The sequence below is a fragment of the Trichechus manatus genome, unplaced genomic scaffold, assembly GCF_000243295.1.
Source record: "Trichechus manatus latirostris isolate Lorelei unplaced genomic scaffold, TriManLat1.0 scaffold00247, whole genome shotgun sequence".
Classification (NCBI taxonomy): domain Eukaryota; kingdom Metazoa; phylum Chordata; class Mammalia; order Sirenia; family Trichechidae; genus Trichechus; species Trichechus manatus.
Window position 1 is genome coordinate 1,897,264 of NW_004444183.1, and position 23,074 is coordinate 1,920,337.

At 40.6% G+C, this 23,074-nt stretch overlaps 1 protein-coding gene across 1 annotated transcript in view; it reads left to right on the forward strand.

Annotated features, from left to right (window-relative positions):
- The window catches only part of SUN3 (Sad1 and UNC84 domain containing 3), a 45,839-nt gene extending 30,789 nt beyond the window's left edge, over positions 1-15,050 (forward strand). Inside the window, exons 8-10 of the mRNA XM_004389460.2 lie at positions 1,719-1,886; positions 13,365-13,457; positions 14,927-15,050. Of these exons, the coding sequence (XP_004389517.1) occupies positions 1,719-1,886; positions 13,365-13,457; positions 14,927-15,046 (381 nt within the window). The 3' untranslated portion in view covers positions 15,047-15,050. The remainder of the gene's footprint in view (positions 1-1,718; positions 1,887-13,364; positions 13,458-14,926) is intronic.
- Positions 15,051-23,074: the final 8,024 nt, after the last annotated feature.

The window sequence follows — 23,074 nt, forward strand, 5'->3', positions numbered from 1 at the left end:
TGGTTTATTTTGTTTCTTTGAATGGGCCATACGTCCCTGTTTCTCTGTATGACTTATTATTTTTGGTTGAAAAACAGTACATTTGATTAATGTAGTGTGGTAATTCTGGAGATCGAATTCTCTCCCTTCCTCAGGGTTTTCTGACTCCATTCTCTCTTTTTTCCTTCCTTCCTTTCTTTCTTTTTATTTGTTTTATTGTTGAAATCTGTAAGAGCCCATTTGTTTAGTGACTTTCCCAACTATTTTTGCAAAGACTGAATTACTTGATGTATGTGTTCACTGAGGTCTCTCTTCTGTTAGCTTCTACTCAGCTATTGTTTGACAGAGATTTCCTTGAATATCAGAAGTTGAAAAGAAAGAAAACAAAGAAAAAGAAAATATAAAAAATGAAAAGTAAATAAAAACAAGAAAACAAACAAACAAAGCCATAAGAAACAAAAAACAGTCACCTCTTGGATTCTTTGCAGATTGGCTCTGTGCTGGGGCACTCTTTCAACATTTAGACAGGCTTACACTGGGCCTAGAGATCAGCCTGAAGTGAAAAATAAGGATTTTCTTGGGTCTTTTCTAGGCATGCATCTTGCCCTGGTCATCTGTGTGGCTTTATAAATTCCCCAGTATATGCTGATACTTATGAATGCCCCAACTTCTCAAAGAACCTCTTTTCTGGCTCCTTGACCTTAGCCCTAAGGTTCCTAATTGTGTGTCTCAATTGCCCCCTTGGGCCCCGATCTGTTCACTCCTCTTCTCCTTCCCCCGTGCTACCTCCAAGATGGACTAAACAGAGATACGTGCTTTGCTTCAGTCTTTAAATAGCCACCCTACCGGTTAAACCAACAAACAATAATTTGTGCGTAAGGTATGGTTTGTTCCCTTCGGACCCTAGGATCAGGGTCCCAAATTGGAAACATAGGCTGTTACTTCAAGCTAGCTGCTAGGCCAGGTCAGGGGAGGGGTATGGTCCAGTAAAAAAAAGCCACAAAGCATTCCTACCATTATGTTGACATTGCCTTTTTCTTGATTCAGCATTTGTCTGGTTGCTGCAGACCTCTGACTTTTTACCAGAGCTCTGACAAACCTAATTCTGACCGTTTCTACTTGTTTTTGATATTTCTTTGAGGATGGAAGTGTGGAGTTTATTACTTCACAGTCTTATGATGTCCAGTAGTAGTAGACATCATTTTTCTTCTTTACCACCAGCCCTGGCATCACCATCATATCACTACAATTATCAACCATCTCTACCACTACCCTCACTACTGCCATTACCACTACCACGTTTACCACCGTCACTTCCACCACCACCATCACTACAATCATCACCACCACCACCATTATAACTATCATCATTGCCTCCACCACCACCATTAGTACAATGATAACTGCCACCACTATCACCACCACCACCATCATCATTATACCCACTAGCTGCCCTCTAGCACTTACACTCTAATTAGAACAATGAAAGAAAACATGCTTATGTAATTAAGGGGTCTGATTGATATAAGCATAAAGTACTCCGGAAAAACAAAGAAGAGGGTCCTTTAGCTAAGCCTAGGGGTGTCGTGGGAGTTTTCCTGTTTGGTATGTATAGTGCACAGTGCCTTCATATTACTAGGCACAAGATAGACTTGGAGTAAATAAAGATTCTCTGGCCAATGTTTTGGGATTGGATTGACAGAAATAGATAAGAGATTAACTTTGTGTGTTCTTTCCAGCCAGATGTCCATCCTGGGAAGTGCTGGGCTTTTCCAGGCTCCCAGGGCCATACCCTCATCAAGCTTGCCAAGAAGATTATACCAACTGCTGTTACCATGGAGCACATCTCAGAGAAGATCTCTCCCTCAGGAAACATCTCCAGTGCACCCAGGGAATTTTCTGTCTATGTGAGAAGCTCTCTAAATCTATCCTTAAGAGTACATTATGATAGAAGGTGGCTGGCTAAGGATTTGAAGCTGGGGATCTCATCTTAACTGTTTAGCTAAACTGTTGTATCATTGTGGGAAAGTCACTTAATTTCTTGGACCTCTGTTTTCTTGTTTGCAAAGTGAGGAGTTTGGGCCAAATGGTTTCTTTTTACTTTTATCAAAGTTATATACATGTACAATTTAAAATGTCAAATATTTTCATACATCTTATACTGAAACACTGAGGTCTTCTGTAGCACTTCTCCCCAGTTCTCATTCCATACAAACATTCTCTTACAATAATTTTAGCTATTTACTTTGGGTACTTGTCTCTATATTTGGAGCCTGGGTGGTGCAGTGGTTAAGAGCTCAGTTGCTAACCAAAAGGTTGGCAGTTCAAATCTACCAGCCGCTCCTTGGAAACCTATGGGGCAGTTCTACTGTGTCCTGTAGGGTTGCTATGAATTGGAATTGACTCGATGGCAACAGATTTGGTTTGGTTTTGGTCTCTATATTTGCTATTAGTACTATTTCTTGATTATCTAGTTTTGGTTATTATCTACTGACCTCCATCTATGCAAAATGAAGATTATTTCTCTTACATTGCTCCCCCCATCATCCCAATATGTTTATATTTTACTTTTTAATAACTTAATGGAGATATAAATCACATACTATACAATTTACCCACTTGAAGTGTGAAATTCAGTGGCTTTTAGTACATTCACAGAGTTGTACATCTATACACAATCAATTTTAGAACATTTCTGTCACCCCAAAAGAAACCCTGTCTCTGTTATGCATCACCTTCGACCTCTCTCATCTCCTTCCCCCCGCCCTTACCACACAAAAACCTAACTAGTTGCTATCTAGTCAACTCAAACTTACGGCGACCCCATGTGTTGCAGAGAAGGACTTCACTCCACAGGGTTTCCAAGGCCTTTTGGAAGCAGATCACAAGGCCTTTCTTCTGAGGCATTTCTGGGTGAGTTCAAACCACCAATCTTTTTGATTAATAATTTGCACCACCCAAGGACTCCTGGACTCCCGGACAACCATTAATGTACTTTATAGATTTGCTTAGATATTTCATATAAATGGAATCATATAATATGTGGTTCTTCGTGATTGATTTTTTTTTTTTACTTAGCATAATGTTTCCAAGGTTCATCCATGTTGCGGCATATCTCAGCACTTCATTTATTTTGATTGCTAAATAATATTCTATTGTATGTATAGACCACATTTTATTTATCTATTCAACAGTTGATGAATATTTGTTTTTTTCTTTTGGCTATTATGAATAATGATGCTGTGGGGCAATGGATTACTTACTGTGGTCTTTCTAGCCATAGTCTTGAATGACTGGGTGGGACTATGCAAATAAGGTATATGGAATACTAATGAGGGGATTGGTCAGTTTTACCATTCTACTAGGCTTAAAGAAAGACACTGAGTGAGAGTATGAGATGTAACATGGAAGACAGAGAGGCAGAGCTGTAACACAGGAGACAGCAAAAAGCAGCGGCAGAGACACGGTCCCAGCAGAACCAGTAGACATGCAGGAGACTGCAGGAGACCACAGGAGACTGCAGGAGACTGGCAGGAGATGGCACAGTGGGTTTTCCAGCCCATGGAGTGAGGAAGCTGAGCACCTTCGGGCAAGAGGCTTGCTGGCAGAGTAGGGAGCCTCTGGGCACTTGGTGGAGCTAGGTTTGCCGAACCACGGAGCTAGAGCTGAGCGCCTACAGGCCAGAGCTTACTGGTGGAGTGGGGTGCTTCTGGGCACTTATCAGCAAAGCTAAAAGAGCTTTGTAACACTTGCTTGAGCAGGACAGAGGCCAGGCCAAGGGGCCGAGAGGCCAAGAGACCAAGGGGCCGAGGGCCAGGGAGAGACTTACATGTGGGCACAGCTGCGAAGAAGCTGTCCTGATCAAAGAACTGTATCCTGAGCATTCCTGAACCTGAATTGTAACCTGTTACTTCCTTAATAAACCTATAATTGTTATTATTGTCTGTGAGTTCTTTATGGCCATTGCAAGGAATTGTTGAACTTAGCAGAGAAGTAAAGTGTGCCACGGAAGGGACAGATGGTGTCAGAATTGGTAAAGAGCTGGTGAGAGGAGGTATGTCTGACCTCTGCCTCATAGGAATCAGCCTTGGGCTGTTGATCTTGATTCTTCTTCCCTCTTGTGAAGTTAGAGAAGGTCAGACGCCTCTGCCATACCATTTTTACAGTTGTTGTCAGAAGTGGGATAATTGCAATGGCTCCTGACTCATGGAAGCATGGGACTTAGTAAGAGAAAGAATGAAGGGACTTGGAAAGTGAAACTTTGGATTCTTAGATGGTTACTTTGGTTGTTATCTGTACTGGCTGAGGGAAAGTAAGAAATGTTATGCTGCACCTGAAGGGAGAAATGCTGCATCTGGAATGGCTTGGGGCAAAAGCTAGGCCAGATAAGCAAGATGATTGATAGGGGGCCAGGGCCTACTAGTTCTACCCACCGAGATGCCCAAGGTCATATGCATATGAATGGGAAGATAGTCAAGGTGTGTTTATTTGAATGCACTATGAATAGTGAATGGTTCTCCTACCTAGTGTTATAAAGCAGACCTAAGTCTATGCTAGAAATGAATATTGCATATTATAGATAACAGAGAATGTGTAACTCTGCCTTCAGCCAGTACTTGATTAGATATGCTAAAATGGGAACTAGACTGTGCCAGTAAGGAAACACAAGCTGTTTATTTGAATGCAGTAGCTCTGTGTGTAGAGTATTGGGGTCTTAGGTCAAAAACTTGAGCCACACTCATGGATTTTGCATTTGAAAAGACTTGCAGACTTCCCAGAACTGCTGAGAAAATAGAAGATTTGCGTTTGAAGGAAGATCTGCAGGAAAAAAAATAGAAATGACTGTTTTGCTTTTCGAATTTCAAGCAAGCAAGCAGTTTGCCTTTGGGTGCATTGAGGAGAAAAAGTCAGTGCCCATCAGAATCCCTTTCTAGGACTGGACGTTAAAAGGAGCCCGCAAGTAGACAGCCTGGTACGCTCACCTCGGATGACCACCTGGGTCCACTCAATGAGTGGCAGTGGGGAAAATGCAGCAATGAAAAGATGGACTGAGTTTGGACATGTTCCACTGGCACCCGTCGACCTAGTCCATGGAAACTAGGGATGAGAGACAGAGAGAGAGAAAGGGCTGGCTGGTCAGAAGTCAGGGAACTGTGTGGCCTCCTGAACTTTTGGCTAATGCCCGTTGACCTAGCCCATGCAGGCTAGGGATGAGACAGAAAGAAGGGGCTGGCTGGTCTGAAGTGCTGGGAGGTATCTATGAACTCCCAAGCCTATGGCTGGTACTCATTGTGACCTAGCTTGGATAACTGGGGATGAGCTGACCAGAACCCGACTGAATGAAGAGAAAGATGTTTGACACTGTGAACTGTTGTAGGTTGCTCCAATTTGATGACTTGGTCTGGACTGGACTTTGCTTATGAATGCAGATTCTTGAAGTTCCAATAGGAACAGAAGATTCTTAGACCAGGGAACATGTTTGTCTCCTCAGAGTACTGGTTTGATAGGGATGGGCAATTTAAACATTGACTATCTAAAATGAGGAGAGATAAAGGCATGAAGTGGCTGGCTTACATGCTTTAATGAGTGGGCTTACACTCAAAATGAGGGGGACAAGGGCGGATCCCCATTGAATGGTTTCTTCTTTTCCTGATGGATCTGGGGAAGAGAGAGTGGGGGAAGATGTTGATAGAAGTATTTGATTCAGCTGTGAGTGTTGATTGTTAACAGTGTTAACTGTGATTATAAAAACTGTACTTGTAAAAGTTGCAAGTGTGAAAGAGTAGACTAAGGGGGAGGCACTGCTGGACTGGAGTACAGTGGCCAAACCTAAAGTTTCTTGAAAGTTTTGCTATGCTGATACCCAGTGAGGCTCAGAGCAAGGGAATAATCTTCTCTCAGTTAAATTTTGTCAGAGGCCAGAGAGGGTAAAGACAAGATGAATTTTTCAAGAACCTGATCAGATCAGATGGACACTTGCAGAAGACCTGAATGGCTGGTACCTGAGTAACCTCACCCTTAGGACTCTTGCCTTACTGGAGGATTAATTGTTAATGACTGTTTTGAATTGGTAAAATGATTGGGAAGGGAAAGTAAATCCTTCAAGTTTGAAACAGCCAATGGCTACAAGAGCCAGGGGTGGCCTGCAGTACAATGAATTACTTAATATGGCCCTTCTAGCCGTAGACTTGTAACTCCTACTAAATGACTGGGTGGGACTATGAAAATGAGGTGTATGGAGCCCTACTAAGGGGATTGGTCAGTTTTGCCATCCCTCTAGGCTTAAAGGGAGACACTGAGAGAGAGAGAGAGAGAGTAGGAGTTGTAACACGGAAGACACCAAAGATGGCAAGAAGCAGGGGCAGAGAAATGGTGGCAGCAGAACTAGGAGAACTGCAGGAGACTGCAGGAGACCACAGGTGACTGCAAAAGACCAACAGGAGACAGCACGGTGGACCTCCCAGCCCAAGGAGCAAGGAAGCAGAGTGCCTTCTGGCAGGAGGCTTGCTGGTGGAGTAGCGTGCCTCCAGGCACTTGGTGGAGCTAGGTTTGCCGATGCATGGAACTAGAGCTGAGTGCTTTCAGGTCAAGCCCTACTGGCAGAGTGGGGTGCCTCTAGGCACTTACCAGCAGAGCTAAAAGATCTTTGTAATACTTGCCCGAGCAGGGCAGAGGCTAGACCAAGGGGTTGAGGGGCCAAAGGCCAGGGAGAGACCTGCCTGCGGACACAGCTGAGAAGAGGCTGTCCTGATTGAAGAACTGTATCCTGAGCATTCCTGAACCTGAATTATAACCTGTTACTTCCCTAATAAACCCCATAATTAAGATTGTTGTCTGTGAGTTCTATGTGGCCATTGCAGCTAATTACTGAACTCAACAGAGAAGTAGAGTGTGCCATGGAAGGGACAGATGGTGTCAGAATTGGTAAAAAAAAAAAAGAAAAGGGCTGGCCAGAGCAGGTATGTCTGACCTCCACCTTACAGGAGTCAGCCTTGGGCTGTTGATCTTGATTCTCCTTCCCCCTTGTGAAGTTAGATGCCCCTGCTATGCCATCTTTACAGATGATATGAACATTTGTGCACAAGTATTTGTGTGGACATATGTTTTCATTTTTCTTGGGTACATACCTAAGCATAGAATTGCTGGACCATATGGTAGCTTTATGTTTAATATCTGAAGAACTCCCAGACTGTGTATCTCATTTTTGTTTTAGTCAATATTCAGTAGTTTCATTGTGACAATGCGAAAAATATTGTTCTCGGTTGAGTCATATAGTGTACTGAAATTTTATTTTCTTTTTTTGTGTTTTTTTGACATTCCTAAAGTTAATTGCCTCATTTTTATTTAAATTACTTAGTGTTCTATATTCCTATCACTAAACCATACTCAAATCCTTCTCCAGAAATGTAAATATCCTCCCATTATACTCATTGATGTCAGATGATTAATAAATTTCATTTTTTTGAGAGTTCACTTCTGGTGCCCTCTACCCTTCTGCTCCAGTTTGGCTGTGCGCTAGCTAGGCCTAAGACATGGCTGTTAATTGTGAAATTTCATTTTAGCATCCTGAGGATTTGACTTATCATTTATTATTTAAAAACAAAACAAAAAAAATTCTTCTCTTATTTCCCTTCTCTAATTTTGTTCCAACTTCTGGAAGATTGTCTCAATATAGATTTTAATCCCTATGTTGAACTTTTCATTTCTGCTATCATCATTATGATTTCTAAGAGCTCTTTTTGTTTCTGTAAACATTTCCTCTTGTAGAGTTTAAATTTTTTCTTTCATGGATGAGATATCTTCTCTTATATCTCTGAAGATATTTAGTTTTGTTTCATTTTCTTCTGCTCCCTTTCCTGTCTTTATTTCCAAGTACCATTTTGTTTATATGGTCTGTGTGTATCTTGTTAGTTTTCTCAAACACTTGCTGATGCTTGTCTGTCTGAATTTAAGAGCTGAGAAGGTGGGGGCAAATGGCAGGATAGTCAGATGCTTCCTGTCATCCCTCTTACAACAAAGACCCGAAAAAACAAGTGAATCAATTATATACGACAAACTAGGAGGCCTGATTATCAAAGACGAAGCTGAAGAGTCAGACTGAGTGTCAGGGAGAAGGAGAGACAATTCAAAAGCAGCAAAGAAGTGCCAGTTGAGAGATTGCCAGCACCCTGCTGCCTGAGTTGACCAGCGCATGCAGGCTAAGGTGAGCAGTAGCGTCCGGAACTCGTCTCACCACATCGGGTGAGGCCGGGCAGTAGCTAGTCTGCACAAGCCTCTGGAGCTGGGTAGAAGCAGCACTGGTCTTGGGAAAGTTAAGCACAAGCGTCTAACCTGCTGGACAGGGATAAAATAACCCCTCCCCCTCTGGTAGTTTCACAGCAGAGAAATGCCTCTTTCCCCTCACTCACTCCCACCCCTCTCCACTCTGACACCAGTCTGGCAGTATTCAACAACTGCCATGCCCCCTAAGCCGCAACTCAGGGCTATCCACACCCCAGCCAGTCTCATGGCTTTAAAAAACACCACATCCCCTAAGCCGGGAACTCAGCGCAGGTCAGGAGGTCCTGCCCCTTTGCCTAGGCACTGTCATAAGGGGTCCATGGACTTGCAGTGCCCTTCACCCCTGCCTAGACCTGTGTGGGCAGGTTTAACAGTACATGACCTCATTAGCATAAAACAGCAGGGCATACACCTGAAGCCTATTTTCAACTGCAGCAGCCAAGGGGGAGTTGCAGATTCGTGACATTTCACACCAGCCTGCCCATTAAGCAGGGACCTCATCCACCCACATCAGGGGCCCGAGGGCTGGTGGTACCACCCATTTGATCTAGCCACTGACAACAGAGGTCTGAGAATAAGTAGTGCCTCCCAGTCCCTCCAGCCAACAGGACCAGCTGCAATACCCACCTCCCTATGTAGTCTAGGGGACAGGGACACACCCTCCCACCCAAGCACCTGGGGGCAGCCATCAGTCCCCTTCCTTGCTCTACACATAGCCCCCTAAGCCAGATACCAGTGCCTGCTACAGATATCCATATGCAGTCCAGCCCATCTAGGACTGTAGGTGAGAGTTTGCACTACACACTTGGTGACTGATTACCCAGACACCTGAGCCACATCCACACAAGAAATGTTAACAGACTCCTCGGCTCACACACCTAGTAGCTGCTCTAACCACCTGGGGACAGGATGTGAAAGCTTCAAAGATGCCAATAATCAAAGAAGCTCACACACCCAGCCTACTTGGGCATATCAAAACAAGACAAAAGGCTAGGACACAGTAAACAAACATACAATAAATAAATATAACAACTTACTGATGGCTCAGAGGCAACAGTCAATATCAAATCACATAAAGAAACAGGTCAAAATGACTCCAGCAAGCAACCAAAATAAAGAACCAGGAAACCTTCTGGAGGAAGGTGAGGTCATGGAATTACCTGAGAGAGAATTCAAAAGATTAATACACAGAGCTCTCCAAGAGGTCAGGCAAAACTCAGACCAAGCTAAGGAACACACAGACAAAGCAATCCAGGAATTCAGGAAAACAATACAAGAACAGAATGACAAATTTAACAGGCTACTAGAAACAATAGAGAAACAGTAACTAGAAATCCAAAAGATTAACAATAAAATTTCAGAGTTAGACGACTCAATAGAAGGTCATAGGAACAGAATTGAGGCAATGGAAGTCAGAATCAGTGAGACTGAAGATAAAGCACTTGGCGCCAATTTATATGAGGAAAAATCAGAAAAATGAATTTAAAAAAATGAAGAAAGCCTAAGAATTATGTGGGACACTATCAAGAGGAAAAACCTACGAGTGATTGGAGTACCAGAACGGGGGGAAGAGGAGGGGATAACAGAAAAACACAGAGAGAATTGTTGAAGATTTGCTGGCAGAAAACTTCCCCAATATCATGAAAGACAAGAAGATATCCAAGAAACTCAACAAACCCCACACAGGGTAGATCCTGAAAGAAAGTCACCAAGACATATTATAATCAAACCTGCCAAAACCAAAGATAGAATTTTGAGAGTGGCTAGGGATAAATGGAAAGGCACCTACAAAGGAGAGTCAATAAGACTAAACTCTGACTACTCAGCAGAAACCATGCAGGCAAGAAGGCAATGGGATGACATATATAAAGCCTTGAAGGAAAAAAATTGCCAGCCAAGAATTATATATATAGCAAAACTGTCTCTCAAATACAATGGTGAAATTAGGGCATTTTCAAATAAACAGAAGTTCAGGGAATTTGTAAAAACTGAACCAAAATTACAAGAAATATTAAAGGGAGTCCTCCAAGACTAGAACTAGACTAGAACACAGGACAGAACAACCAGTTATCAACCCAGATAGGGAAGTCGCAAAAACAAGTCAAAGCCAAAAGACTGAAAATAGGGAAAAAGAGACGTCAATATGTAAAGGATGACAACGTCAAAACAAAAAAGAGGGACTAGTGTAGCCATAGAACTTCCATATGAACAGGAAGTTAAGGCAATATTGAGAAATAAAAGATTTGTTTAAACTTAGAAAAATAAAGATAAATTTTAAGGTAGCCACAAAGGAAGCTAACAAATTTACCCATCAAAATGAATTTAAGATCAGATTGAAAACTGTGTACGTGGTGGGGCAACAGTGAGTTTCATAGGTAGAATGATCTGGGTGGGCCGTTTTACATGGAGACCCCAGAGTATGGTGTAAGGTAGGTCTACCCTGAAAGGATTCCTGCAATCTTTGCCTAGAAGGCATTAACTTGGAAGACCACATTCTAGCATCTGTTTGGGGGAAGAGGCCCACGGGCCGCACTGCTCAGTGCATAGTGTACGACTTAACCAATTATTTTTGTATAGTACTCCCAATGTCAGCTGTACTAGAGCTGGGAGGAAGACGATTGACCTCTGCTGGGCCAGGTGAGGGTTGATTATGTACCAGAAACTGAAGGTCTGACTGCTCCTTGTAGTGAGTGAGGGAATTTGGGGCTGATCACGGAAAAAGACAGGCTCACAAGAGTTACACAACAAGCTATTTATTGCACTGACAGCTGCATGCAGGGGGTGATTCTCCACAGCAGGAGGTCTTCCAGAGGCAAGTGGTGCAGAGAACCACCAGGAGGGGACAAAAGTATGAAAAGCCCTCAGAAGAGGATGGGGGGGTACTTATGTGCACCTCATGGAATGTCCTCCTGTAGTAAGGCAAGGAGTCTCTGGGTCATTAGCTCTGAAGAACAGATACAGTTAGAGGTCCTTATAACTGGAGGGTTTTATCTTATGTAGGGCGAGCAGATGTTGGGTACATTTTTGAGGGTTATGTAAAGCAAGCAGGCTGTAAGTGGCTGAAAACCTGCTTATTTGGGCTATTTTTAAGACAATTTAATGTGTACAAATTTGAATTTAGCATTGGTGAGCTTTTTTGGGATAATGGTCCTCAGCTTGCTATGAAGAAGTAAACGACTTGGGCTGATACATAGAAGCCATCTTTGGCTTATTTATATAACACTCCTTAAAATGACTGTCAACCAACCCTCTGACTTGGACCCCTCCTGTAGCCCCTCACACACTACCCCCACCCTGTGCCTCCAAATCCTGGGCCTTTTTTAGGGTCCTGTGTTATAAGTTAGCCTGTTGCTGGGTCTATCCACAGAGCGGTTGTGTTTTCTCCAGTCTGCTAAATCAATTATCATTTGTTCATCTCCAGATTATTTTGTCTTGGTGTCAACTTTCATTTTTTTCCCTTGAGATTTTTACCTAAAGGTCTACCCCACTGGTGTTACTCTCTGGAGGAGGAATCAGTGTTAAACATAGGTGATCAGTATGCAAGGGCAGATTATCCAATTAGGTAACGTAAGCATCTGTAGTGAACAATCTGCTTCTAGGTATAGTTAGCATCTGTCTCTCTCCCAACCCCACAATACCTTCCTACAGAATCAAAGCCTCTTTTCAAATTTATAATCCCTGACAGGGGCGGATGACCCAGTAAGCAAAGTAAGCATGGGCTTACTTGTGCTTACCTACTAATCTGTGGTGAACAATTTTACATGCGTTTTACCACATTAGATGATCTGGTAGGCAAGGTGAGCACTGTGCTTACTTTGCTTATTGGATAATCCGCCCCTGTCAGTATGTCTTGTGTATAATCAAAATACCTCAAAATTCCATGGTTCTGGGGTTGCAGAATGAAGATCTTTGATGTAAGCTTGCCACTACCAGAAATAGGTATTTCTGAAAAACTTGAGATTAAGTTGAATTTGAGCTAATCAAACCCATTCTCAGAGAGGTGCACGCCAAAAGCCAGAAAAACCAAACCAGTTGCTGTCGAATCAATTTCAACTCTTGATGACCACATGTGAGACCAAGTAGAATGTGCTCTATAGGGTTTTCAATGGCTGATTTTTCAGAAGTAGATCACCAGTGCTTCCTTCCAAGGTGCCTCTCGGTGGACTCAAACCTCCAGCCTTTTGGTTAGCAGCCAAGCTCGTTAACTGTTGGAGGTGCACACAGTTGCTCATTATTTAGAGGAAACACGGTTGAATACTTCAGGCAAGAATCCTTTAGTAATAAAGACTATGTCTCATCATTTATCTTTTATATTATTTATAAACCAAATTAAAATAGGGTGATGAAGGAGGTGGAAATAAAACTAGCACCTCTTTCTTAACAGGCCACAGAAACTATATGTGGCTTGAGTTATCTATATAGTTGTGGATGCATTATTTAATTGTAATGCATCTAATTTTTAAAATAAAAGTTGTGTTATAAATAGTAATGTTTTCATTATAAAATAGTTTAGCTAATGAACTTTCATCTTTTGTTACCATAATTTTAGGCACCTAACGATCAACTAGATTCACAAAATAATTTCCACTAGTGCATTCTCCCCTCAAAAATCTTCCATTTTGAAAGGTGGAGAAGGTCAGTAAAAAGCACAAGGGAAATTGCATACAAATATTACTATTTGCTTTCAGAAAAACTACTATTTTCTTTCAGTCAACAAAAGCTTGATTTTGGGGAGGGGAGTTACTTGTATGATAAAAATCTGTCAATTGGATTAAATGTATCTCATTTTGGAAAACATTAGATCAATATAGAAATGATTTCTTGTTTTCTATTTTATTCAGTTAAAAGTATACCTGACTGCAAATACAGTTTTTAGGTTGGGGTTAGTGGTGGGATTTTCTTATCTTTCTCTCTCTGTCATCACTCCTGAGTTAAAAGGTTTTTCGTACATGGGCCAGGACTAACACCTACCATGGCACCATGCCCCTGGTGGATAGCCAAAGATGTCTGGTGAACTGTTGCTGCTTCAACAGACAACATGCCTCCATTTATTTCAATCAAGCATCCACTCATTCTAACCTTTATGTCTGTCACTTTCTTTATAGGGCATCTCAAAAGAATGTAAAGGAGAAGAAATTTTCCTAGGTCAGTTTATGTATAACAAAAAAGAAACCACCGTTCAAACATTTGAGCTCCAGGTAATTAGAATCCTGGGGAAAAGGTATGGGTGAGCTTCATCACTGGAAGGGATTTGTTAGGGTTGCTTGATGGAAAGTGGTGTGTGAAAATAATTATGACAAAAGATTGCATTAAGTAATGCTCTTCTGAATCCTTATCTCCAATTGCTTAAGTGGATTTTAATGCAAAAGACAACCCAATAGGAAAGCAGTTTCTAAGCCAGACTTTTCCTCATCTGGTATCATTCACTCTATTTAAGTTTTTCAGTCCTTAACTATTTCCTTCCCTTGATACAATTAAGTTTGATAGTCACTATTCCATCTTCCTTGGGTAATGTAGGTAGGAATAATGGTTCAATATAAGATGGTTAGAGGCAGAGAGAAACTCAGAGGAAGGCAATAAATATTTAATATCAGATAATGAAAGCAAAACTTCTTTTCCTAACCCAATGAAAAAGAATGCTATTAACTTATAAACCCCTTGAAGCTCACTAAGGTGTATGAAATACAGTATTTTTTAAAATTATTTCTCATTAGCCATAAGAAGTAACTGAAGAGATGTAGAAGACATTTTGTACCATGTAAAAACAAGTGTTTGATGGCACTTCTTGGCCAATGGTCAGAAAATTCAAGCCAAAAATAATGTATATGTTAGAAATAAATATAGAGTTTCATATTTGATTGTATATTATATGCATTTGGGGTCATGTATGTGTTTCATATTTGGTTTCAGAGATGTGTTTCTCTCTCTCTCTCTCTCACACACACACAATCACACCCTCCATCCCTGGCATAGTCAACAAGGAGCACTGTGAGGTCATAATGGTGGCAGGGAGAGGGGACTTGGGTATCCAGACAGCTACATTACCTTCTTCCCCTATATTTGTTTTTATGTATGGACTCTTTACTTTCACTATCTTATTTTCTCATCCATTAAACAAGTATTTGAAAATCCTTGTGCTAAAAGGAGAATCTCAATTTCCATTATTCCTAGCCTTCATTGGTATTCTTTGAGATGGTGTCTTATTTCCTAAAGCTGCCATAACAAAATATCACAAAGTGAGTGGCTTTAAAAACCAGAAATTTATTTTCTCACAGTTCTGGAGGTTAGAAGTTCAAATTAGAGCCTCAGCCATGTTGATTCCTTCTGGGGCTTTGAGAAAGGAATTGTTCCATGCCGCTCTCCTAGTGTCTGGTGGCTGTTGACAACCCTTGGGGTTCCTTTGCTGCTTAGAGGTGCATCTACCTCCTTCATCACATGGCATCTGTATGTGACTGCCCTTCTGTTTTATAAGATGCCACTCAGAAGGGATTAGGATTAGGACCCACCCTACTCCAGTATGGTTAGTTAACTGGTAATATCACCAAACAGGGTCACATTCACTGGTGCAGGGGTTTAGACTTCAATATATCTTTTTGGAGGACACATTTAATTCATAGCAGGTAGATTTCTTTTTAAGGCATTAATTTGATCTCTTCTTGATTTTCAGCATGAAGTTTCTGAATCTTTATTATGCGTGAAACTGAAAATCCTCAGCAATTGGGGGCACCCAAAATATACTTGTTTATATCGATTCAGGGTTCATGGCAACCCAGGAAATCACATTTAGAACAGCTGCTGTTGGAGGTCAAGTCTGCAGGTCAAGAATACCCTTGTTTTCTTATTCCATTAGATTATACAGCACCCCTGGGGGTCAAAAATTGGGAGCGGGAGAGAAACTTCAAAGTGGTTCATACTTGCCCCCCCCCACACACACACATACCACACACACTGAATGGATTTTACTAATAAAGAAATATGAAAGTAAATTCAATCTCTTTGTGGTAGTTTAGCTTTTGAGGCTGATTCACATGGTTGGAGTGCTGAAAAATGAATCTGTATTTAGAAGAAGATGGTATTATTCAACTGTGTTTCTCATACTATTATCTTTGCATTATTTTATTCATTCATCCATACTAGGCATAGATGTCCACTACACCACTATCATTTAATGTTGATCTGGAGGTACTGGTCAATGCAATTAGATACGAGAAGGAAATCTGAGGTAAACATCAGGAAGGAGGAGGTCTACTTGCAGATGATTTAATAAAATCCTTGAAACGCAATAAACTCAACTGAAAAAACAACTATGAACCATGAAAGACTTTTCAATCAGTTAGTGGATACAAAATTATCAATTTCATTCATAAATAACAACCAGTTAGAGTGTATAATTTACAAAAGTCACAACTAACATAAAAAATACAATAAAAGAAGAAACCAAAATACCTACATGAACAAAACTCTAAGACAGCAGTTAATGGCTTGAAGTAAGTCTTCAGTAAATGGAAATACATACTATATCCTTGGATAGGAAAACTCAACTGTAAAGATATTAATTCTTCCTAAGGAAACTTATACATTTAGCTTGACCCCAATTAAAAACCAGAAAAAAATTATGAGATAATTATGAGCTATTAAGTAATTATTATTAAAAACATTTTTTAATGTAATAATAGTCATGGTGACCCCACATGTGTCTGAGTATAACTGCGCTCCATAGGGTTTTCAATGGCTGATTTTTGGGAAGTAAATCACCAGGCCTTTTTCCCGAGGCACCTCTGGGTGGACTTGAATCTCCAACCTTACTGTTAACAGCTGATCGCATTAACCTTTTGGACCACCAGAGGACTAGGTAGCAACTGGACTGGTTGATGATAATGGCAGTGTGATTTTGTTATACATACATATACATACATATATATATATAAGAATTCTTATCTTTTATAGTTAAATATTTACCGTTGAAATGCTGTATCTGGGATATGTTTCAAAATAATATAAAAGGATGATGTGAGTGGGAGTATCAATGAAGAAGACTGGTCATGAATTGATCACTGAAGTTGGGTGCTGGTCCATGAGGATTCATCATCCTATTCTGTCTAACTTTATATATGCTTGACATTTTCTATTTTAAAAAGTTTTTTTAAAAGAATAAAACACACATAAAAAACCAGAATATGTTTTAAACCAAATAGATTCTAACTTCCATATGGAAATATAAACTTAGTAAGAAGCCAGGAAACCTCTGAAAAAAAAGACAAGCAACAAAGGGAAATAGCTGCATGACATAAATATAAATCAGTAATTAAACTGCATACCACTGGCACACCAACAGACCAATGGAACAGACAATAAATAAACAAAACAAAACAAAACCATTGCTGTTGAGTTGATTCTGACTCATAGTGACCCTATAGGACAAGGTAGAACTGCCCATAGAGTTTCCAAAGCTGTAGATCTTTATGGAAGCAGACTGCCATATCTTTGTCCCGTGGAGCAGTGGGTGGGTTAACAGCTGAGCGCTTAGCCACTGTGCCACCGGGGCTCCTTTTAATAAATAGCTTAGAACAATTATGTAACCATTAAGAAAATAAAATTGCATACATATATCACACTATACAATAAGATAAATTCTGAACAGGGTAAAGATTTATAGGTAGGAAATAAAATCATAAAAATATTAAAAAGAAAACATGGGATAATCCTTGTATGGCATTGTAGAGAGAAAGGCCTTTAATATGTCTCCAAAATTCAGAAGCCATTAAAGAGAAGAACAAATTTTACTACATAAAAATCAACAACCTCTGCATGGGCAACAAAATCTTGAATAAAATGAAAAAAAACTCATCATATCACAAAGGACCAATTTTTCTAATATAGAAAGAGTTTCAAGAAGTCAATAGTAATATCATTAACACTATAGAAAAATGGACAGAAAGTATTCTATTTCTTAAATAATTTTTATATGCTTAGATTGTTCATGTAAACATGAAAATTATTCAAAATTATTTAAGAAAAATGGCAAAAGTTAGAGTGTGGTACCATTTTTCATCAATGAAATTAGAGATAACATTTTGTTGGCAAAGCTTTGGGGAAACAGGCTCCCTCACAAAATGCTGCCAGAAATACAGCATTTATCAAGGGAATTTGGCTATATTTATCAAAATTAGAAATGCATATGCCCTTTGATTCAAAAATTTATCATGTGCAAAATAACATATATAAAAAGTTATTCATCATAGCATTGTTTATCAAGAAGGAAGGGTAAAAGAGACAAGGGTGGGAAGGACACAAGATAGAGGGACATCGGTGGGAGTGAAATGTTTCACTGTGTATTTGTAATATTTTATTTTTGAACCACATAAAAGTATTGTCTAATCAGACATTAAATTTTTTAAAAATAGACATAGGCTCTTGTTTTCTTAATAATGGTCAAAGTGGAAAGATGGGTATTAAATAAATGATACATATTTTGAAAAGGAAAATATGAAATGGACACACATAAAAACAGGGACAGTTATCCTGGGGGAGTAGGGAAGCTCCCTGAAGGAAAAGATTTTGTGATAGTGGTCCTCAGGCTAAACTCTGTATGAGAAATACCCAATCACGCCAGGGAATTAAGTGAGAATCAATGGGCTTGCTGAAACACCAGAGGATCAGGAAGATCAAGTGGAGAAAACAATCAGAAAAACCAGGGTGCTGCCATTGCTTATTCTCTGAACCTGAGGATGTGATTTTGATGGGGTGGCTTGAAAACTGGAAAGCCTAGATGAGTTTTACTTGGCATAGTAATGTTAGCCCTAATAATAGAAAATCTATCCTTGAGGACAAATTAAGGTCCTCAGTTCTATCAGAACCCTCTTGAGCTGAGTGCCCAACAAGGGTGTGTCCACTTATGGAGACTCAGGTCAAGGGAAGCCACAATCTGATCCTGTGTATATTGCCACCTAGCTTCAGCTGAGTTTCTGAACCCTTTGCTAAATGAATCGGAAGCTTTAGCTACTAATACTCTGTGTGTGTGTTTCCTACCTCCCACCTGAAATATTGCACCTGCATTGAGAAAGTGGCCTTTTGATTAACACATTAAAGCCATATGGGGGGAGTACTGAGCAAATGCGGGGTGGTCTGTAACTAAAGTGAGGCACACGTGTGGCACTTTTGAGGCACGAAAAGAAGTTCAAGAGTTTTGCAAAAATAGCATGGCAATGGGGCTGAAAAATATAGGCAGGGCTACTCATGAAAGAGTGTTCTTCCTTTTTTGTTTTCTAACTCCAGGTCTTTGCACACCTCAAAGGACACGGCATTTCTCAAGCTGAAAGAACTGAAATAAAAATTCGAGCCTCAAGTTGCAATACTGAAGGATTCTATGGACAAAATATTGAACAGCACAGGAAGCATCAAAAGAAGATGGAAGGATTACACAGTCACTTCATTCAAAAAGAACTGGCTGACATTCAGCCATTTCAGAAGGCAGCAAATGATCAAGAACTGATGGTACTGAAGGAAGAAATCCAAGCTGCACTGAAGATTGAAGTGTTTCCACAAACAGATGCAATGCTGGAAGAGCTCACTCCTCTATGCCAAGAAATTTGGAAGACAGCTACCTGGCCAATTGACTGGAAGAGACCCATGTACGTGTCCATTCCATAGAAAGGTGATCCAACAGAATGTGGAAATTATCAAACAATATCATTAATATTACATGCAAGTAAAATTTTGCTGAAGATAATTCAAAAACAGTTGCAATAGAACATCAACAGGGAACTGCCAGAAATTCAAGCTGGATTCAGAGGAGTACGTGGAATGAAGGATATCATTACTAATATCAGATGGACCTTGGCTGACTGCCGAGAATACCAAAAAGACTTTTATGTGTGTTTTATTGACTATGCAAAGGCATTCGACTGTGTGGATCATAACAAATTATAGATAACATTGTGAAGAATGGGAATTCCGGGACACTTGAATGTGTTTGTGTGGAACCTGTACATAGACCAAGAGGCAGTCGTTCAAATAGAACAAGGGGATACTGCATGGTTTAAAATCAGAAAAGGTAGGTGTCAGGGTTGTATCTTTTCACCATACTTGATCCATCTGTATGCTGAGCAAATAATCCGAAAAGCTGGACTATATGATGAAGAACAGGGCATCAGGATTGGAGGAAGACTCATTAACGACCTGGAGGATGACACAACCTTGCTTGCTGAAAGCGAAGAGAACTTGAAGCACTTACTGATGAAGATCAAATACCACAGCCTTCAGTATGGATTATACCTCAGTATAAAGAAAACAAAAATCCTCACAACTGGACCAATAAGCAACATCGTGATAAACAGAGAAATGATTGAAATTTCAAGGATTTCATTTGACTTGGATCTACAATCAACGCTCACAGATGCTGCAGTCAAGAAATCAAAGGACGTATTGCATTGGGCAAATCTGCTGCAAGAGACCACTTTCAAGTATTAAAAAGCAAAGATGTCATTTTGAGGACTAAGGTGCGCCTGACCCAAGCCATGGTATTTTCAATCACCTCATACGCTTGCAAAAGCTATTCAGCGAATAAAGAAGACTGAAGAAGAACTGATGTATTTGAATTATGGTGTTGGTGAAGAATATCAAATATACCATGGACTTCCAGAAAAACGAACAAATCTGTCTTGGAAGAAGTATAGCCAGTAAGCTCCTTAGAAATGCAGATGGCGAGATTTTGTCTCATGTACTTTGGACATGTTATCAGGAGGGACCAGTCCCTGAAGAAGGACATCATGCTTGCTTAAGTAGAGGGTCAGTGAAATAGAGGAAGACCCTCAACCAGATGGATTGACACAGTAGCTGCAACAATGGGCTCAAACATTACAATTGTGAGGATGGCACAGTACCAGGTGGTGTTTTGTTCTGTAGTACACAGGGTCACTATGTATTGGAACTGACTCGATGGCACTTAACAAAACACTCGTGAAAGCAGATGAAAGATTTTAGACTTTATCTGAGGAACAATGTTTGTGTAGCCATTGAGGATCTTAGGAAGGATAATACGATAAAAATTAGAGTTTAAAAATGTCACTGGCTGCCATACAGAGAATGGACCAGAGGAATCCAGGGGTAGACACAGGAGGTCAGTCAGAGAGTTGTCACAATAGTCCCAGTGGGGATTAGGGTCACACAGTGGAAGTAGTGGGATGGAGAGAGGCGAATGAAATTGAGAGGGGGATATAGAGTGCAGCTAATGGAAGAGGTGAGTTGGTTAGGATGGGACCCATTCTGATTCACAGATGGTTGCTATTCTTATGGAATAAATACTGCAATTTTTTCCAAGCTATCCAGGTGAGACAGTTTGCAAACATTTTTGGGTACTGATGTTAAGCAGCTGAGCTAGACTCCCTCAAGCAATTAATCATGACATGCACCAAATACTTGGCACAGTCAGCTCTCTGACAGGCAGTAATGATATTGGCATTGTTGACATCCCACTGTGTTCCCTAGGCATTCCCTAGGTTGGGGAATAGAGTACAGAATTCTGTTTCAACTGGTGAATATTAATTCCAGTGGGGTGGTATAAATTTAGAGCACTGGCTTGAAATCAGGATATGTGGGATCAATTATCAGCTTCAAAGCTAACAAGCTCTGTGATCTCGGGAAGTGTTTTAGCAGAGGCTTTTGGTTATAAGACAGGTGCCCTACAACTAGCACAGTTAAAGTGTTATTTGTTGTGCCATTGAGTCGGTTCTGACTCATAGCAACCTCATTGTATATCAGAACAAAACACTCCCTGGTCCTGCTCCATCTTCACAATCATTGTTTTGTTTGAGACCATTGTTGCAGCCACTGTGTCAGTCCATCTCGTTGAAGGTCTTTCTCTTTTTCATTAACCCTCTACTTTACCAAGCATGATGTCCTTCTCCAGGGAATGGTCCCTCCTGATAACATGTCCAAAGTATGTGAGATGAAGTCTCACCATCTTTGCTTCTAAGGAACACTCTGGCTACATTTCTTCCAAGACAGACTTGTTCATTCTTCTGGCAGTCCACGGCATATTCAATATTCTTCACCAATACCATAATTCAAAGGTATCAATTCTTCTTTGGTCTTATTCATTGTCCAGCTTTCACATGCATATGAGGCGATTGAAAATCTCATGGCTTGGGTCAGGCCCACCTTAGTCCTCAAAGTGACATCTTTGCTTGTTAACACTTTAAAGAGGTCTTTTGCAGCAGATTTGGCCAATGCAATACATTGTTTGATTTCCTGACTGCTGCTTCCATGGGTGTTGACTGTGGATCCAAGTAAAATGAAATCCTTGACAACTTCAATCTTTTCTCCGTTTATCATGATGTTGCTTATTGGTCCAGTTGTGAGGTTTCTTGTTAAAATAGTAGAAGGTTATTATAAAGTTAGCAGAAGATCATGAGCTGTAAGGACAGGCAATGAAAAATAGCCAGACCTCATGAGAATAGAGACAAGAGAGTCAGGAGCTGAAGTTGTTCCCTCTCATCTCACATGTGGCCAGTATGGCTCTTGACACCAGAGAGCCTCCCTGTGGTAGGTTGTTTAGGGGTCATCCAGTAGGCAGGTCCCTTGATGATGTGAATTTGCTGCTCCTCCCATCCAGAAGGAGAGTATATTTCTCTAGTCCCTTGTATCTAGGCTGCCTGTGATTTGTTTTGACCAATAGAATGTGACAGAAGTGATGCTGTGGGAGTTCTGGAGCCTAAACGTTAAAGGATGTTGCAGCTTCCACCCTCTCCTTGGAGCACTATCCTGAAATCTTCAGGTAAGGAAGCTGGACTAGAATTAGAGGCCACATGGAGGAGAACTGGGGTGCCACAGGAAACATCCATCACCAGCTGCTCCACAAGTGAGTGAGGCTTCTTTGGCCTTCCAGCTCATGGGACCCTCCAGATATAATGGAAAGCTCAGGTGGACCCTGAAAGAGGTACATATTTATGCCTATTCCAAAGAAAGGTGACCCAACCAAAAGCAGAAATTATCGAACAATATCATTAATATCAAACGCAAGTAAAATTTTGCTGAAGATTATTCAAAAGCAATTGCAGCATTACATCGACAGGGAACTGCCAGAGACTCAAGCCAGATTCAGAAGAGGGCATAGAACGAGGGATATCATTGCCGATGACAGATGGCTCTTGCCTGAAAGCAGAGAATACCAGAAAGATGTTTACCTGTGTTTTATTGACTATGAAAAGGCATTCAACTCTGTGGATCATAACAAATTATGGATAACATTGTGAAGAATGGGAATTCCAGAACACTTAATTGTGTTCATGAGGAACCTGAACATAGATCAAGAGGCAGTCGTTTGAACAGAACAAGCGGATACTGCGTGGTTTAAAGTCAGGAAAGGTGTGTGTCAGGGTTGTATCCTTTCACCATACTTATTCAGTCTGTATGCTGAGAAAATAATCTGAGAAGCTGGTCTATTTGAAGAAGAATGAGGCATCAAGATTGGAGGAAGACTCATTAACAACCAACATTATGCAGATGACACAATCGTTCTTGCTGAAAGTGAAGAGGCCTTGAAACACTTACTGATGAAGATCAAAGACTACAGCCTTCAGTATGGGTTACACCTCAATATATAGAAAACAAAAAGCCTCACAACTGGACCAATAAGCAATATCATGATAAACAGAGAAAAATTTGAAGTTGTCAAAGATTTCATTTTACTTGAATCCACAATCAACATCCATGGAAGCAGCAGTCAAGAAATCAGACGACGCATTGCAATGGGCAAATCTGCTGCACCAGACCTCTTAAAGTGTTAAAAAGCAAAGATGTCACTTTAAGGACTAAG